Source organism: Diprion similis, chromosome 7, assembly GCF_021155765.1.
Source record: "Diprion similis isolate iyDipSimi1 chromosome 7, iyDipSimi1.1, whole genome shotgun sequence".
Lineage (NCBI taxonomy): Eukaryota > Metazoa > Arthropoda > Insecta > Hymenoptera > Diprionidae > Diprion > Diprion similis.
Window position 1 is genome coordinate 3,692,756 of NC_060111.1, and position 14,317 is coordinate 3,707,072.

The 14,317-nt window shown below is 30.6% G+C and overlaps 1 protein-coding gene across 50 annotated transcripts in view; it reads right to left on the bottom strand.

Annotated features, from left to right (window-relative positions):
- Window positions 1–14,317, bottom strand: part of LOC124408252 (calcium-activated potassium channel slowpoke) — a 115,576-nt gene that overhangs the window by 20,278 nt on the left and 80,981 nt on the right. For 35 of the 50 annotated variants that reach the window (XM_046885074.1, XM_046885058.1, XM_046885078.1 and 32 more), the window contains 2 exons: window positions 5,667–5,822; window positions 4,244–4,320 (listed from right to left, as the gene is read on the bottom strand). In XM_046885074.1, the coding sequence (XP_046741030.1) occupies window positions 4,244–4,320; window positions 5,667–5,822 (233 nt within the window). Of the gene's footprint in view, window positions 1–2,277; window positions 2,314–4,243; window positions 4,321–5,666; window positions 5,823–10,674; window positions 10,788–14,317 lie in introns of all 50 variants that reach the window. The other 15 variants (XM_046885072.1, XM_046885051.1, XM_046885050.1 and 12 more) reach the window with 3 other exon arrangements.

Genomic DNA, 14,317 nt, shown 5'->3' on the forward strand with positions numbered 1-14,317 from the left:
TTACAATAGTTGAAGAGGAATTTGAACTGTGAACTTCACAGCTTTCAAACGTTTCCTTCGTTTGCCCAGGGTTTAGCTTGATATTAGTCTGCGATTAAAATAATTAGAACAGTATTTAGGTTACATATATACTTAAAATCGTTGCCGGTGCAATTTGGTTAATTATAATTTACCGCGTTAGCAAAATTAGGTATATTTATAATTTGCGTGGATAACGAATTTGAGAACGAATTGCAATTTGAACTGAGCTTTGTAATCGACAAAAGAGGAATGATAAAAAAAAAATTTTTTTTTATAATATAATAATATAAATAATATATAATATATGTAAGTGCAAGTGTAAGTATATGGTTCGTGTATAATGAATGTGTATATATGTTACAAATTTTTCATAAACGTTCATTTTTTCCTTTCCATTTCTTTCCTTTCCCTTTCTCCTCGCCACCTTAGCTGCGACACTTATTGAATTATCCGTGAATTATTGTTACCCACACACTGATTCGGAATGTATCTTCTTCGTACTCCTTTATCCTAACGTGTAATACATACAGCAATAAATAACGTAAGCTTTGAATTGAAGGGATAAAAAGATGATGATAAAATAAAATTTCTTTTTGTTTTCTCTCTTTTTTTTTTTTCTTTTAAATAAATAAACAAGTTTAAAAAAAAAAAAAAAAAAGACAAAGAAAGAAAGTAACGACCGTGAACCTAATACGCTGGAACGTTATCGTAGCGAAAAATAATGTGGAAGTAAGTTTGTTTCGTCTTTTTTGTTTTTTTTTGTTTCATCAATGACAGCTGTCACGCTATATATATATATATATACAATGTATAATAATAGCAGGCAAGAAAACATGGATTCCAGGTTATTTATGGGTGTACAGAGCCGTTAATTACACTACGGCATCGAACTGTTCTTTTGTTTTTTTGTTTTTTTTTTTTTAAACAAGTTCAAATATAACAATCACTTCCATTGTTAACTATATTATTATTTATGTTAACCCGAGAGCTATTTTCATGCAGGCAAGGCGGACGGAGGGCACATGACAAAGTGCAAGCTAGTATGTTATAATATTTATATATCTATGTATATATACACATACACACATATAAGTATATACATATTGTTCGCTAGTCAGGCGGAAATTAATTGTCGCTGACTGAACGATAGATTTTTTTTTTTTTTTTTTTTTTTTTTTTGTATTTTCGATATTATTATTATCATTATTATTTTTTTATAACTGAATATTTTTTTTTATTGCTTTTCAAAAATTTGAAACAATCTTTTATGTTAATATAACACGATAACGATTAAATGGAATATTGCGCGACCAGCGTTGCAACATATTACATGTATATAAATAACAATATATGCATATATATATATATATATATGTATATATATAAACGGATGGATCTATACATATATATATATGTATGTATATAAGGAAATTTTTTGTGTATATACGTATACATATATATATAAAGTATTGTTTTTAACGATAATGAAAAATAATACGAGATTTATCATGTGATTAATATCAGGGTATTGAAATGCAATAATAATTAATCAATAACTGATCGATTGCAATTAATCTTTACACTTCTCATCTCCGTTATTGCTTAATACTGTGTACCTAATAGTCGTATCTGCGATGTATTACACCTCAACGTATAATACGTAAACGTAATATAACGGAATGAAAAGAATGGACGAGAATATTTTTGTTTTTACTGAATTTGAAAAAACAAAATTTTTTTTTACCTCCTCTCTCTCTCTCTCACTCCGTTAGATTGACTGACCGTGAGAAGAGAGAGTGCGGTGTGAAAAAAAAAGAAAAGAAAGGAAAAGAAAATAACAATAAATTCAAAATTTTTTTTTTTTTTTTTTTGCAAAAACACAAACAACCGCGAATGATCGCATGACTGATGAATACATCCGCGGTATTGACCAATATATATGTATAGAGGGGGGGTAATGGATAATAAAAGATTAAATGTATATAAGCAAGTGGAGAATAGTATAGAAAGAGATAGAAGAGAATAGAGATAGAGAGACAGACAGAGAGAAGATAGATATTATTGTTATATATGTATATGTATACTTATCGTTGTTATATGTATATTTTTATAGAATAAAATAGATTATTAGAAGAAGTAAGAAGTAATGAAAGAAAAAATAATAATATTAGGAATTATTATTATTATTATATAATATATAGTATATATACGTTATATATAGGTATAAGCGAGCGAGTAGAGACCAAGAGACGTTACCTAGGTCGCGGCCCCAGGAGCGCTGCTGTTGCCCCACTAGATCACAATATATCACAAGAGCATTGTATCAACCATGTCGTTTGTGATTTTCTGATTTTTTTTTTTTTTTTTTTTTTTTTATTTATTCATTTTTTTTTTTTTTTTGTTTGTTTGTTTCATGTTCTACTTCACAGCTTCATCATCATTTTGACATGATAATTATTTTTTTTCTCATTTTTTTCATATTCCGTTTCGTTTTCGATTTTTTTTTTTTGTAAGATATTTTCGTTAAAAATAAGTGACACTTTTTTCCATGTTCAATTATTGTGCAGAAATAGAAGAAGAAAAAAAAAAAAAGAAAAAAAATCCCTCTCAAACTGAGGATGTGTCGTTGGTTTTTTTTTTTTTTCTATTTTTACTTTTCTTTTTGCATTTGTTTCCTTTTCGATTTTTTTTTTTTTTTTTTTTTCCCCCCCCCCCCGCAATCCAAACACGTCACAGTCGTTTATACCGCACGGAATTAACGTTAACGTCGACTCTGAATTCTGTCGTTTAATTGACAAATTATTTTGTACCTATGTATGTATGCACAGGTTATATACATATATATTTTTTTATTATACATATATTCAGGTATATCACATCTGTGTATCGTAGATGAGGAATACTTGTATATATGTGTGTATACATATATGTATATATGTATGGGGTTAGCCACGCCCAACTTGTCAGTAAACGGTTGATCATGAAATTTTTTTTATTTCATTAGAGAATATTTTCCACGTCGGTACGAGGTTTGAAGGAACTGGAGAAAAAAAAATTTCAAATTTCTTTTAATCACTCGTTTTTTGATCTAAAAAACAACCGAATTGGTTTATGCGAACCGAGAATAAAATAACAATAAGAAACAAACAAAATCTATTTCTTCATCTATTTTCACATCAGTTTGAATGTAGTATAAAAATTTTGAAAAAAATCGTCACGATCGCGTTTTAGAACGAAAGAGACGATTTCAAAACAGAAAAAAAAAAAAAAAAAGAAATCAGTGATCGAATCGGAGATCCGATGTGTATTGTATAATAACGATGTTAAAAAGAAAAGAAAATAGAAATAACGATTAACGAAAAATGGAATAGAAAAGTCCTTCGTTTAAAACAAAACGGAACACTATTTTTCCTTGGTTTGGAAAAATCAATTTCGATACTTTTGAAATGTGTGTTAAAAAATTCTTGGGAGTGTTGACTTGGGAGTGATTAAAAAAGAAAATAAGAATTTGAAATTTCTTCCGCAAGTTTTTCAAAGGTCGTACTAACAGAAAATCCTTGATGATGATATTAAAAAATTTTATGATCAACCGCGTACTGGTCGTGATTCGGCGTGGAAAGCCCCGTGAAAAATTAACGAATAAAATGGATAAAGTTATTTCAGGCGTGTTAAGCCGACGCGTTTGAGTGTCGAATTTTTCCCTCCCTTATACTTTGCAGACACCGTACGTATAACATTTTATGAAACCAATTACAGTCAATTCGCGACATAACGGCACTTTAAGGAATCGTTTGTTTGTTATTATGGACGTTAAGACGATACTATGAGAAAAAAAAACAAAAAACAAATAAACGGAACGTTAATATCGATAGGAAAAAAAATCAATCAAATTTATACGCGAATGAGTTTACGCAACATATTTATTTGCCCTGAATTAGTTTCATTGAATTTTTTTTTTTTTTGTCTGTTTCTACTTCTTTAGTTTCTTCGCCACGTGATTGAAAAAACTTTCTATTCGGAATCAAAGATCATCATCTCACCGGAGATTTTTCTACACAATAAAGAATGGGGTAAATCCCATGATGCGGTTTTATGTATCTATGATATGTATACCATATCACGGAGAAGCGAATATAGGCAATATAGAGACTTATACTATAGGTATATATAAGAATGTTATATTGAACGATGGTAATGTTAATTGTGAATTGAATAGACTTACAGTTTTTGCATTTGCATTTCTTGATCAAAGTCTCATCTTTGATGTCGTCGTGGCAAGCTTTGCAGTAAAACCACGCTCTGAAAATATGAACGATTGTCACGTTCTTAATCAAGTATCGTCGGTATTCCCGCACCCCGTTTCACTGCACATATTAGGGTGGCCAAAAAAAAGTGACTATTTTTTTTTTTCGTTAGTCAACGTGAAAATATCGTTCAAGATGACGAAAATAACTATTTATGTGGCATGCCCGTAAACCGCCTGTTTTTTTGGCAAGGATAAAGATTTTAGGACGAGCTGAAGGTGAGCCGGAAGCGAGTACTGAAATTATCCGAGCCAAAAAACGGTTTACGGGCATGCCACGTACAATATTTTTTACGGTATGGGCATTGAAAAGCAAAACGAAAAGTGAGGTTATGCCGCGATCTGTTCGACGAAGCTACTTTATTCGCCAGTTTGGGATGCGCACTTCGAACTGCGCATCAAAACTCCGGAATAAAGACTTTATTCCGCAACTTTTTTCACTACCGTATAAAGCGTCACTTTACGGAACGAAAACTGCCACAAAAAGTGGACTTTTCAATGCCCATGCCGTAAAAAAAAAAATTCTGTAAAAGTTTGAACTCTTAATAATGATATTAATAGCTGCCTATTTGCGATTTTTTTCTCTGGAATTTTTGATCACACTTTTTTTAGTCGTTTCAAAAAACAAAAACTCGATATTATCAAAATTTCACCAAAGCCCCCCCCCTTAATAGTAAGGGAAACGATACTTCGAGGAAACGAAACTTTGATCAATCTGTATACAGTATTGTGGAAAGCACATTTCACCTAAGTTTGCAACCCGATTATGTGTTACGAAACACACGCGAAAATCAGCTCGTCCGCACTTGCTCACTGCCGAAACTTATCTGCCGAAATTCGCGCGTTCGAAGTTATCAAACGGCACCCGGCTGCCCCCTGGTTTTCAGCGCAGAAACTATATATATTCTAACTATGAACCGCGTCTTTGACAACACAGATCGCATCGTGAAATTTGACGTTACCTAATTTTTAACCTCAAATAACTTTTGAACCAGTAGATTTACGAAAAAATCGCAAGAGATCTTTTTTGTTGATCGTCCAATTTCCTTCTAAAATATAAATTGTTCTTTACGATACGCCAATCCGTTGCTGAGTAATAAAATTCCAAAATCAAAAAAGTAAATAAAAGGGAAAATGGAAAATCACAAATAGGAACCTCTTGATATTAATATTAAATTTTTTTCGTCGTCTTGAACAATATTTTGACGGTGACTAACGAAAAAAAAAAAAAAAAAACCTTTTTTTTTCTTTTGGCCCACTCTAATACATATAATAATAATAATAATGATAGCAAAAATAACAACAATAGTACCGTCAATAATGAAGCAACGTCTAAACTCACCGCTTCACCTCGTCGGCTGATTGAGCAATAAAAAATCCCTGAGTGTTCGCCGCGATCTTTGCTCCGCGTGGATTGATCGAAATCTTGCTATCGTTCCCGGCGTCCCCCTTGATCTCGATTGCCAGCAGCAATAGCTTCAATTTCGTGAAGCACAACCTGGGCGAAATATCGTTGAATAACATAGGATATGCTTGTGTAACATCTCGTTGGGTCAATATTCAGGAGCGCGTTATTTCTTTTATTTTATTTTATTTGTTCTTTTTTTTTTTTTCTTCAGTATCCAATACGATACTAGTTAGGAAATATTTTCCCTGCGCCAAACGTTTGCATTCTTCAAAACTCAAACGGGTGGCTTTCCTTTCTTTGATTAATTTTATTCACATTTGTGCCAATAATAATAATAATAATAATAATAATAATAATAATTGTTTTCATAAACAAATATATAACAACAAAAATATTTATCCTGAATATTGAACACCAAAGGTGTTGTTGGAATTTATTATTAGATTTATGTGTAAACGAATCGATGTTTTAAGGGATTGTTGTATTGCTAAAAAAATATAGATATATATATATATATATATATATATATAAATATATACATTTCACGCAAACAACAACAACAATGCAATTATTATATGGATAAGGGATGGGAGGAGTTTATCTTGATGAAAAAATACACGGCTCAAGCGATATTTATGCGAAAATTTTTTGTATAATAGAGAAAAAGCGGACTGAATAAAATTAAGCAATTTTATTATGTCCATCTGATTTCTAGAAAAACGAGGAAACTGGAATGCAAGAATATTTTTTTATCAGGTTACGGTAAAGTCGAGTCAAGCTGAATTGAAAAATCAAAAAAAGTGGGAAAAAAAATGGGGGAAAAAATATAACTTTGATAAAAAAAAAAAAAAAAAATCACGGCAATACGTATAACTCGGATTAAGTTTTTCAACGTGGAGGACTCCGCCTCAAAAATCTATAAATAAACAAACAAACGTTAAATAAAATGAGTTATACGAAGAATCGAAGAAGAACATTGACCAGTAAAAGGTTTGCAGGGTTTTGGATTTTGGATTTTGAAAAATCATTTCAAACCGGTATCAACTTTTTGACCGTTCCTCGTCGTGCAAATATACATATGGAGCATTCCACGTCAAATTGGTAGCCCACGTACCTCATCCTCTTAGATTTTGATCATTTTTTAGTATGACTTTCTTACCAACACAAAAGTGTCTCGGAAATTTTTTCAGATTTTCTTTAACCATTAGTTTAAAATTATACTGGTGGAACAGTTTTTTTTTTTTTTTTCTTATTCATAAGCCTCGATCTAAATGGATTGCAGAATCACAATATTTTCTGTTTTCATCGAGGAATATGAAACACAATTAAAAAAAAAGTTCGATTTTGACATGGAAAACTAAAAACTTTCGAAAAAAATAAATAAAACAAAAATAATTGTTATTAGATAGGAAAATAGCGTTTTCGGAATTATTCGGGTAAATGGGCTGCTAATTTGACGTGGAATGCCCCGTATAAAATAATACAGAACATCCCATTATTCGCGGATATAAATATATAAGTAAGTAAGATAGTTTCTTCATCGCACAGGCATTGAAAAAATTATAATACATATAATGCAACAAAGGTTGATTTATAACTCAGCCATTTTGGTCTTAAATTTTTTCTTCAAACTTCCAATTGACTCTAGATTTTCAATTAAAAAATTTTTAAACTCGCTGTGATTATGTAAATTTGTAAGTAAAATTTCGGAATTCAAAATGACCGGTAAAACATAGACGATGAAAATCACAAGTAATTTAATTTTGGCGAAAGTTTAGGTTTAGTCATTGAAAACAGTCTTTTTTTTTAAATCGCTGTTTTCAATTTTCCAATTCCGTTGTCAAAACACGTAATCGGCGTTCTCAAAAATCCATGAACTCAAAAACCAAGCTTCGTTCAAATCAAGTATCATTTTGAATCCCCAAATTTCGAGTTCGGATTCGTAATCAGTAATCTCGAAGCTACATTTGTTTTATTTTTTTTTTTTTGTTTGTTATTCTTTTTAAAGAAAATTTCTAGTCAAATTAATAGTCATGCCCAAACTTTGTTGCATAATTACGCAATAACATCTTATTATGGTTAGTAAATTTAATGCTTGGAGGAAAAATTAACACTCGCACTTGACAATCCTTATTTTTTCATGTCCAACCCCGCTTCGAGTTTAATCTGTTATATAAATATATCCACGAATTATTGCGTACATTACGTCACACACAAAAGGCGTGTAGGTAAAAAAAATTAGTCACAATTTTCAAATAGGGGCAAAAACATCGCAGAAACAATCATGCGCAGCAAAATACGGGAAATTACGAAAAGCGTGAAAATGCATAAAAAGTTAGATAGTACAATTATAAAACAGGTCGACCTCGTCAGCATCTATAGCATGAGCATAACAATTAAAATTTATGTAAAGAGGTGAGATGAAAATAAAAAAAAAATGAACAAGATTGAAAAAAAAAAAAAAAAACGATTCATCTTACATTAATCGTAAAATAAAAACGAAAATGCGAATGTCTATTATACAATATGAATCGTTAACGACAGTAATTTAATACGCATGGGCTGAAATCCGAGAGCAGTCGTTTGACACGTTGACCAACCGTCGCGAAAGTAACCTCAAAAAATTTTTAGGTTACGTCTAAATTTCTGACGGTTGGTCCCCCTGGCAAACAATTGCTCTCGAATTTTATCGCATGCGCATTAAACTATAGCAGACGACGGACCATTCTGTCGTCAGAAATTCACATTATATATATATATATATAATATTATTATAATATACGTATATTTGGGTGTAACAAACGTGTTTCAAGCCAACGCCTAATACTATTTAATATTCTAACGGTACCTCATTCTCATCTACCAAAATTCTAACGATGTAATATAATAACAATAGTAGTAATAATAATAATAATAATAATAATAATAATAATAGCATTCAGCGCACACGGGTCGCGTAAAGGTTATTGTTGTTCGTTCTGTTGTTTTTTTTTTTTTTTTTTTGTTTTTTTTTAATGTATTATCTTTTAATTTTCGCTGCGTGCTGCGTTTCCTTTTTTTTTTTTCTTTTTTTTTATTTTTTCTCCTCGTCAATTTCAATCAACTCCAGAGGGTTAAAATTCTATCTAGACATTACAGCGGGGTTCACTGATCTAATCATGAAAGGCACTCCCACACACGCAAACTGTTGTGTCGCATACGGTGATGTAAATTTCAAGTATAGAAGTAGAGAAGTAGAGAAGTAAAGAAGTTATTGAAAAAATAACTAAATAGATAAATAATTAAAGATAAACAATCAATAAGTGAATGAAAATTTTACAAATCTAGAAAACGTGTTCGGCAAAAAACTGTGCTGCATATTCGCCAACTTATCGGGTGTTTGTTGGATAGATCGTATTTTATCGTATGTATGTATGTATGTACCTGCATACGGCTATTTTATGATTAAAATTAAATGTAGCTACTTTTATTTTTCAATTATTATTCCAAATATACTTCTGTATACTTATATCCTTTTATCTTATCTCATTCGAATCTTTGTTAGTTTAAATTTTCACCTCGAAATAATAATTATTATTATTATCCGTCACATATATTATCTGCAAATATTATATTTTATTAGAAAACGCGAAAGCGCGTGCGACGAAACTTTTTTATCGGTTCATTTCATTTCAACTTTGTTTAATTGAAAAATTTTTTATTTTTTCCTCAACGACACGTCTACTGTCGCCGCGGAGTTTTTCAGCTCTGATTATTATTATTATTATTATCGTTAGTGTCCCCCACTTGTTGTGATATCGCCTTTTACTTTTTTTTTTTTTTTTTTTTTTTTTTTTTTTATACACATTCATTCATTTATTTATTTATTTATCTATTTTGTTCAAATCGTTCACGTCTACTACGTACGCGGTATAAAGTATTAAAAAATTATTAATCTACGTACGGTATATGTATTATAGATGACAACGTGTTATGTATATGTACATACACTTAAGAGCAGCGGGCATGCGAGTAAAAAATTTCAACGGATGGGTGTATTCTTTTTTTTTTTTTTTTTTTTTTTTTTTTTTTTTTTTTTTTTTGGATAGGTATATGATTAATTATACAATGTATAGGATATTTCTACACGAGCACACACAGAGCCGTTATATATGCAAGTATATAAAGAGAAATGGGCATAAAAACGTGAAGCACACGATATTTGTGATATGCGATCAAAAATATCGTGGCGAAAATTTAAGGAAATTATGACAAAATATTGACAATTATAACGGAATCGTATTTTTATATATGGGTTAAAAAATTCAAAATTTTTACTTCCGGGCTTAAGTGTACATTAAATATATAGATATGTGTATACATGTATCGTATTATATACAATATACATATATATATATATATATATATATATATATATAAATGTATAATGACCAAAAGGTTTTAAAATCGATGCTAAAACAGTAAAGTAACTATTTTATTGTGAAGAAAGTGTTGAGAAATATACATGTATTATAGTGTATACACACATATGTATATAATTAATATTTACGTTTGATTAATAAAAAAAAAAAAAATTTAAGGTTACAAAAATACGTTATACAAGAAGAAAAAATTGGGTTTTCAAGATGGTAGAAAAAAAAAAAAAAAAAAAAAAAAAAGGGTGAAAAAGAAAAAAGTTTACCAATCGTCTAACAACGTACGTAATAATAATAATTAATGCCCGAAAACCAAAAACAAAAAAAAAAAAAATTGAATTGAAAATATTGAAAAATTAAAAAATTAAAAAGAGAGAGAGAAAGAAGGTAAAAAAGTAAAAAAAGTAAAAAAGTAAAAAAGGTACCCCGTGTGATTTGTACCATACGTAACGTATGAAATTTAAGGTAAGAAAAAAATATTTAGAGTTTGCATGTGTGGCAGCCGTGGTGTCAGCGAGTCAACTTACTCGCTGGCTTGGGGAAAAGTCATCCCGGTAAAGGACGGGGAGAGGGTTTCCGTGTACATCTCGCAGCCCGTGCCTTGCAGGTAATCGTTCTGCCACGCTTGAGTATCCGGCGACTGAAACACCAACCAACCAACTCGACGTCAAGACCTCCATTTTCAAAAATCCCGCCACGAGCAGCTTTTCTTTTTCATTTTCATTTTCATTTTCATTTTCACTTTCATTTTTCCTTTACCGTTATCATCCCTTTTCACCTTTAATTCTCCTTTCAAAAATTATGGCACCCACATACCAGAGAGAAGAAAAAGAAAACACGAATATCGAAGGGAAATATGAGGAAAAAAATATATATATATATATATATATATATATGTGTGTGTCCTAGCTCGGTCGTGTTATATTACTATTATTATTATCTCGTATGTATAAATATGCACACCTATCGTGAAATTTTATACATACAAATTAATAATTGTTTTGACACACATTTCTTTTTCTTTTCCTCTTTTCCTCTTTTTACCCGCTCCTGTTGATTAATATCCATCTCGAATTATCTGCATCGAAAGGTAATTAGTAATATGATTAAACATTATTATACGGTTAAGATTGCTGCATTCATTTAAATAAATAACCTGCATAGTATCGCTATATATATATATGTATATACCTATAGTTAGAGATGTATGTATAATAATATATATATTATATATAGTTTTCACCTAACGAAAGGTTCGCAATGTTTATAAGATGAAAAAAAAAAAAGATATTAGTAAAAACTAACAACTGCTTAAATGATAACTGTATAAAGATGAACTGTTGCGCTGATTGAATTTTGTAAATTTTTTTTTTTTTTCCATATAATACCATATATACGTTATAATGCTGTGTGACGTATACCAATAAATAAATATGTGTGTATTTATAAATACACTGTAAAATAAAAGAGAGATAGTAGGTGGTGGTGGTGAGAATAAAAAAATTAATAAACAAATAAAGACAAATAAAAAAGAAATAACATAAAATTAACAAACAATTCACGGTTTTCATAAATCACAATTGCGACTCGAATGCAAGGATTTTACATGATAATCAAAATTTCAACGCTTATTATGTAATACTTTCAACGGGAAATGAGGTGGTAGTAGCATAATCGTTAATCGATTGTTCCTCGTCTCGAAGTAACTGGCTAATAAACTACCAACGTCAATTCGATACCGCGATTTATTTGTTAATTTGTTTTTGTTGTTGTTTTTTTTTCAACTTTTTCTCGCTCTGCCAAACGGTCGATTTGTACTGATCAAAGCAAATAAGAGGTGATTTTCACATCGATTAGGGTGTAGCACATATACACAGTACATAATATTTTCATTTTTTTTTTTTTTTTTTTTTTGTTTTTCTTTGCCGTTCTTGGCAGTTACTTTTTTTTCAAATATACGTCGAGAAACATTCATACACATATATATATATATTAGGGTGTCCCTTATTTAGGGTGTTGATGAATTTTTCCCATTCCACCCCCCAAATAAACTTCAAATAATTCGGAAACAATTGCCTAATTTTTTCAGATTTCTACCTCAACTCTGGGATAGTTCGCTTTGTGGTCGAAGTTTCTTACGGAAATAACATGGGAAAAACTTGTTTCCTCGGTAGATATTTTTTAGCAAGAGTAATAATATTTAAAAAAATCTGTAACTGCAAGGTTTTAGTGGGCATTAGTGCTACTATCTGTAGAAAAATTTACATCACTATACCAGCAAATCTAGACGAATCGCACTTCCTCCAAATGCAAAAAAGTCAGATTTCGAGGGTGTGCGATTCGTCGAGATTGCGTTGTATGATTATGTGAATTTTTTTCCAGACAGTAGCACTAATGCCGACCAAAACCTCACAGTAACAATTTTTTTTTAACATTATTACTCTTACAATAAAATATAAACTGAGGAAAAAAGTTTTTCCCATGTTATTTCCATAAGAAACTTCGACCACAAAGCAGATTATCTTAGAGTTGAGGTAAGAATCTAAAAAAAATTAAGTAATTATTTTTTAATTATTTGAAGTTGATTTCAGGGGCGGGGCGGCAAAAATTCGTCAACACTCTAAATAAGGGACACCCTAGTATACATATATACATTACATATATAAATATGTATATAGAAATTAGTGTGAATACACGTTATATACATATTTATATGTATTATATGTATATATATATGTATGTATACGTATATGTATATTTATATACACAGCAGAGTGGAGGCGTAGTGAGAGACATTAGGCGAGGCGAAGCTTCATCCCTTTGTTACACGTGTTATCATCACAACTTGTTTTCTTTCGTTTTTTTTTCCTTTTGTTTTTTAAATTGCATTCGAATTTTTTTTTTTTTTTTGGGTTTTTTTTTTTCATTCTTGATTCAAGAGACTGGTCACGTGAAATCTGCTAACGTATCGTTTTTTTTACCCCCTCCCCCTCAAAGTCAAGAGAATAGGGGGGAAAAAACGAAACTGTCTTTGTTTGTTTATTGAAAAATTGATCGGATATTTGATAGTACACACTGAGAAAAATTTCATTTTTCACAGTTACTCGAATATTCTAGTAAGATGGATATCGTTACATGTAATAGTTTAAATATCGTAGGAATTTTAGAAAAAAAAGTTAAACAATTAGTAATTAACGTTTGATGGAAAATTATATAATATACATATACTTGTCGATACTTACTACATTTTCTGATTATCGCATATATTAGTATAAATTTTTTCTTTCTTCAGTTTAATTGAATCACGACATCAATTCATTGTTTTGGACCACATGAAAATTCTTGCAATAGTTATAGGAAAACGTAGTGCGAGTGATTTTAATGAGATGTAATGGAAAAAAAAAAAACATCAGACATACAAAAAATTTTACGGTTACGCGGGAATAAAATTAATTTTCAAAAATATTTGATTAAATAAAATTAAAACAGTTACAAAGGACTTCATTCGTACCGACGAGTAACCACTGAAAATAGAAATTTTTATCGGTGTTTTTATACAGTTATAGTACAAATTGGATAAATGCTGATGTTAGAAGGAAGCAAGCAAGCAATTGTCTCTTGCATCAGAGTTTAAGCCGTTAGGGGCGGGTTGAAGTTCCGAATTTGAAAAACTGCGAAAGTGCTTGGTTCTGAATTGTTTGGTGGCGAAACTTGAAGTAAGGAAATCTAACCTTTGCGGAACAGCAAAGTTTCGAATGATGGCAAAAACCCGACGGTTCAAGGTTCGGACATTCAAGATTCCGAAAATTCACGATACGATAGAGCAAAGTTCCGAAAAGTAAAATTTCGACGGAGTAAAATTTGAAAAAATAAATAATTTCCTCATACGAGTGGGTGTAAAAAATCAGTAAAACCGAAAATCAGAATCACCAGAACTTCGAACGCAAAAGTCTAAAAAATCTAAAACAAAGAAAGATGAAAACGTCACCAATTCCAGAAATTCACTGAACTGAAAATCGTAATCTCGGTGTTTCAGAATTAAAAATTTTCTCATTTTCGGAACTTTGAATTTCGGATTTCGTTCGTTCCAAAACTTTGACGTATCCTCAAAGTTAGATTTCAAGTTTCACTTCAAGTTTCACCAGCGAAAAATTGTTCAAAAACTTTTCA